This window comes from Trichomycterus rosablanca, chromosome 11 (assembly GCF_030014385.1).
Source record: "Trichomycterus rosablanca isolate fTriRos1 chromosome 11, fTriRos1.hap1, whole genome shotgun sequence".
NCBI classification, from domain to species: Eukaryota; Metazoa; Chordata; class Actinopteri; order Siluriformes; family Trichomycteridae; genus Trichomycterus; species Trichomycterus rosablanca.
Genome location: NC_085998.1, coordinates 13,078,173 through 13,083,706, shown reverse-complemented (window position 1 = coordinate 13,083,706; position 5,534 = coordinate 13,078,173). Strand labels below are relative to the sequence as shown.

At 36.0% G+C, this 5,534-nt stretch overlaps 1 protein-coding gene across 1 annotated transcript; it reads left to right on the top strand.

Annotated features, from left to right (window-relative positions):
* Positions 1-410: 410 nt before the first annotated feature.
* Positions 411-4,749, top strand: LOC134323213 (galectin-6-like). The gene is made up of 10 exons (XM_063004659.1): positions 411-491; positions 848-955; positions 1,091-1,179; positions 1,294-1,492; positions 1,586-1,699; positions 2,818-2,925; positions 3,041-3,129; positions 3,251-3,449; positions 3,545-3,658; positions 4,486-4,749. The coding sequence occupies exons 1-10, from the start codon at positions 450-452 to the stop codon at positions 4,513-4,515; spliced, it is 1,092 nt and encodes a 363-aa protein (XP_062860729.1). The 5' UTR covers positions 411-449; the 3' UTR covers positions 4,516-4,749.
* The last annotated feature ends 785 nt before the right edge of the window (positions 4,750-5,534 follow it).

Sequence of the window (5,534 nt, the reverse complement as noted above, 5' to 3'; positions counted from 1 at the left end):
CCAAGAACACCAATCTGCTAAAACCTGTAAGTGTTTTTTTTTTTTTTTTTTTTTTTTTTTTTTTTTTTTTTTTTTTTTTTTTTTTAAGAAATGGAAAAGTCTTTTTTTAAAGATAGCAAGAGACTCAGATGATCGGGCAGACAGAGGAACTTCATTCCACCATTTGGGTGACAGTACAGAGAAGAGCCTTGATGCTTGTCTTCCTCTAGTCCTGGGTGGAGGATCAAGTCGAGCAAGACTAGTGGCTCAGAGGTTGCGTGGTATAGAGCGGGGTTTGATTAGACCACGAAGTAGGCGAGCATTAGTGTTTTAAACTGAATGCGTGCAGCTACAGGAAGCCAGTGAAGAGAACAAATAAATGAACCTTGTTTTTGCAGGTCTATGTGAACGACCAAAGACACTCCACATTCAACCACCGCATTCCTTTTGAGAAAGTGAATACAATTCGCATGGTTGGAGATGTTTCCACCAACATCATTGGTTTTATTGAAGTAAGTTAAACAACAGTCTGCTTTTATGCTCAAAGCAAAATGTTTAAATAATTGTAGTAATTAAAGTGCAGAATGGTCATTCTTTAAATACCTCTTCCTTTGGTTTTCCCAAAATGTTTTATTTGTATATGCTGTCCTCAAATTACATAACTGGCATATTGGCAGCAAGTCTTGTTTAGTATAATGCATAGTTTTTACCACAAAAAGCTCAATATAGCAAAGGACAATTTTAGCAATTGTATAACTGTCAATAATTGTCATTTTCCATTATTATTTATCATTTCTTTTTACCTGCAGTCTTCCACTGAAGCTGCTTTTGTTAATCTACGTTTGATATTTCTCCTTTTATCCACCAGAATTGGAAAATATATAAATTTGTCAAAGAGGAAAAGGTACCTGTCACACTAGAGGGCCCTGACAAGATACCCATCAAGTTTGAGGTTTTATATCCTGTCAGCAAACCTGTGAGTAAAAATCTCATGAGATGGGCGTAGATGATAATAAACAAATATAATTCATAATATAACAGATTAATAATGTCAAAATATTATAATTCTTACACACAGTGGTGGACTGTACACATTGTTTCTGTTTCCTAGGCTCTCCCCTATATGGGTAAAATTCCTCTTGAGATAAAACACAACATGGCACTGTTTATGCACGGGACAGTTCGTACAGATGCAAAAAGGTCAGATTTTTTACTGCAATAAAACTTAAATAACTGAGAACACGGTGCTATTTACCATGCATTATGAACACACAATAGTGTTTTAATGTGAGTTATTTGTGTATGTATTTACAGTTTTGACATCAATTTTTATACGGGTTCGTTGGATGGTGACGACATTGCTTTTCACTTTAAGCCCCGTATTGGTCAGTATACTGCACTGAACAGCTTTAGAAGTGGTCAATGGGAAACTGAGGAATCTGCCCCTATCAAACCCTTCACTGCTGGAGCACCATTTTTTATGTTTGTTGTCATCACACCAAATGGCTATGAGGTGTGTGTGTGTGTATGTGTGTGTTAAATAGCATTGTATAAAATTGTGCTGAGATTTTACAAAGCCATTAACAATAATACCTTGTTTTTGCAGGTCTATGTGAATGGAGAGAAACACTGCACATTTAACCACCGCATTTCTTTTGAAAAATGGTCTAGGATTCAATTGTGTGGAGATGTTTCTATCAACATCTTTGGCTTTATTCAAGTTAGTAAAAGCTATATGTAAGGTCCAACCTAATTCACGGGTGTAAAATATTGCGTCACGGACCGTGTAATGAGCCGTTTCCTGTGTAATATGCGAATATCACATACTTCCATAGTAAACAGTACACAAAAGCAATACGCTAGTGTAACAGACTTTTCTGAGGTGTAGTGTTCTGAGGCTGTGTCTGAAATCACATACTTCCATACTAAACAGTACACAAAAGCAGTACGATAGTGTAACAGACTTTTCTGAGGTGTAGTGTTCTGAGGCTGCTTCTGAAATCACATACTTCCATACTAAACAGTATGCAAAAGCAGTACTCTAGTGTAACAGACTGTTCTGAGGCTGCGTCTGAAATCGCATACTTCCATACTAAACAGTACGCAAAAGCAGTACGCTAGTGTAACAGACTTTTCTGAGGTGTAGTGTTCTGAGGCTGCTTCTGAAATCGCATACTTCCATACTAAACAGTACGCAAAAGCAGTACACGAGAGCGGGTAGTGTGTCCGAATACCTATTACGTGAAAAGTACCCGGATAACATACTGCGATAGTTTGTGTACAGTTTATTTCTTTGTTTATAAACACAGCAAACTCTAAAGACGCTCAGTTACTCTAGAAATCGGTTAGACAAAATGTTGAACATGGTGAAGCCTAACGCAACTAAAAACATGACTCGGGTAAATGAGTTTGGAAAACTCCCAACCGATTCTGTAGACGCAGAGGGAGGTGTGTCAAAACACGGATATTCATCTTTGAGAGGGTGCTATTAAGGTAGGCTGCGCTGTGTATTGTAGCTTCCATTGATTTAATAATTTAGTTTATGAGTGTTATGTAATGACTGCTGTGAAATGTGGGACTTAAAAATTTTTTAAAAAAAATCTGTGATTTTTGAAAAACGAGGTCCTTGAAATTAAGCATATTTCACCGTGAATTTAGTAGGGCCCTACTTATATGTGATTATTTGATTTTTACATGAGTATATTTCCTTATTTCAAACAAACTTTAATAATATACTTTTCTGTGTATTTATTATTGTTTATTTTCTTTTTTATATCTGCACCTTTCCAATGAAACTGTTACTCTAAAGTAATTTTTCACTTTTCTTTTATCGACCAGAACTTCAAATTATTAGCATTTTTCAAAGAGTCCAAGACAACTCTTACAATAATGAGCACTGACAAGACATCCATCCAGTTTGAAGTTTCATATCCAGTCAGCAAACCTGTGAGTAAACATCTTATGAGATGGGCATACATAATTAACAAATATAATGTCAAAATCTCAAATTCTCACATGTAGTGGTGGGTCACTGATTGTGCACATTGTTTTTCTTTCTTAGGCTCTCCCTTATGTGGGCAAAATCCCTGTGGGGATAAAACCCCACATGGCACTGTTCTTCCAAGGGACTCTTCAAACAGATGCCAAAAGGTATAATTTTATACTGCAGTAAATACAGGAAATTGTGAACATAGTGTTAAATTACCATACACTGTAGAAACACAACATTGTTATAATGCTTTTAAAGTTATTATTTCTTATTTATTTACAGTTTTGACATAAACTTGTATACGGGTCCGGCGGATGGTGATGACATTGCGTTTCACTTTAACCCCCGTATTGGTCAGTATACGACCTTGAACAGCTTTAGAAATGGTCAGTGGGAGACTGAGGAATCTGCCCCTATCAAACCCTTCACTGCTGGAGCACAATTTTTTATGTTTTTTGTCATCACACCAAATGGCTATGAGGTGTGTGTTTTTGTGTGTGTGTGTGTGTGTGTGTTAAATTATGTGTAAAATTCTTAACAATGATACTATGTTATGAACAATATATGTTTCTGCAGGTCTATGTGAATAGCCAAAAACACTGCACGTTTAACCATCGCATTCCTTTTGAAAAACTTTCTACAATTCGCATATGTGGAAACATTTCCATCAGCATTATTGGTTTTATTGAAGTAAGTAAAACAGTTTTCTTTTTATGTTTTAAAACAAATTATTTAGACTTGTCTGAACAAGCAGTTTTAGTGATTGTGTGATATTTTGATTTTACATCAAAATCTAAATCTTTTGGAATGGAAAAGTTACTTTTTAAATCAAATCAGAGCTGGCCCTGACAAATGTAGTGCCCCAGTTAAGATCTTGGCTGGTTCCCTTTGCATCTTTCAATTATTGTGTTTGTACACTCACGCAGACTCTGTGTGGTCATCTGTGAGATTTTCTCAAATGTGTAAGAATAGCATTAAAGACACAAATAACATTAAAAGAAATATAAATACAATAGAACACTGGTAATATACATTTACAGCATTTAGCAGATGCTTTTATCTAAAGCGACTTGCAATTCTGATTGAATACAATTTGAGCAATTGAGGGTTAAGGGCCTTGCTCAGGGACCCAGCAGTGGCAACTTGGTGGTGGTGGGGCTTGAACCAGCAACCTTCTGATTACTAGTCCAGTACCTTTACCGCTAGGCTACCCCGCCCCTATAAATATATTCACATGCTTCAAATTCATGTAAAAAGCTTCCTAGAACAGTTAAAGCATAAATAGAGGCACATAATCAAATGGGAAAAAAACTTCATATAATCTATATATGATGATTCCACTAATATAATTAGTAATGAAGTTAAACATTTGTCTGCTTTTAAGTTCTAAGCAAAATTTGTTTGACCAAGCATCCAACAACCAACTTTCCATTCATTTATTGTCATAATTTTTGTTTACTTGTAGTTTTGCAATGCATCAGTTTCTTAATGTCTGACATTTCTTTGTTTCCCACCAGAACTGGAAGACTTCTCCACTCTTCAAGTAAGAAAAGACAACAGTCACAATTACAGAGAAAGTCATCTCGAGCTCAGCAAAAATTACATGACTTGTTACCAAAAACTTTTTTGATTAATCTACTAATACATTTAAATGAAGTCTTAATTTAGTACTATAAATGAAATGTTTATGACTCTACTTTGTCTGCTACTTAAACAGGAAATCTGTTTGTTACACTGATGTACTGCTGAGGGTAATTCTCTGTGAGCACTCAATAAAGAATGAGACTAAACACCCTGTGTCCTGACACTTGCTATATTAGTGTATATGCTGTATGAATAGTCATAATTCATTTATTCATTCATGTTGGCTGGATATTTTTGGTTGGTGGACTATTCTCAGTCCAGCAGTGACAGTGAAGTGTTTAAAACTTCATCAGCACTGCTGTGTCTGATCCACTCATACCAGCAAAACACACACTAACACACCACCACCACCACCAGTTTCACTGCAGTGCTGGGAATGATCACCACCTAAATAATAATTGCTCTGTGATGGTCCTGTGGGGGTCCTGACCATTGAAGAACAGAGTAAAAGGAGGTTAAAAGAGCATGCAGAGAAACAGATGAACTACAAACTACAAAGTGCTTCTATATAGTAAGTGGAGCTGATAAAATGGACAGTGAGTGTAGAAAAAAGGAGGTGGTTTTAATGTTATGCCTGATCAGTGTATATTTTATATTAAAATGGAGAAAGTACAAACTATAACTGAGGTTTCACACAGTAGAATGTAATCTGACCATAAACAATTTCATTAAAAAGGAACAATATTGTTTAGAGTCAGTTCTGTACAAATCCACCATGGGTCACAGAAAAGATCAGCAGTGAAAGCTTCTGCTAGCCTACAACTTGCTAGCTACCTCAGTTTGGGTATTGTGTACACTGGGTGTAAAAAGTCCACACACCCGTTACAATGCCAGGTTACAGGTTTTTGTAAAAGACAGAGACACACACACACCCTTTAATTAATAATTAGCTGAAGCACATTGTGATTTTATGACAGCATGT

Coding starts and splice junctions, on each gene's coding strand:
- LOC134323213 (XM_063004659.1), top strand. CDS start 450: ATGGTTGGAGATGTTTCCACCAACATCATTGGTTTTATTGAA. Junction 492..847: donor ACATCATTGGTTTTATTGAA/GTAAGTTAAACA, acceptor TTTATCCACCAG/AATTGGAAAATATATAAATT. Junction 2,926..3,040: donor CATATCCAGTCAGCAAACCT/GTGAGTAAACAT, acceptor TTTCTTTCTTAG/GCTCTCCCTTATGTGGGCAA.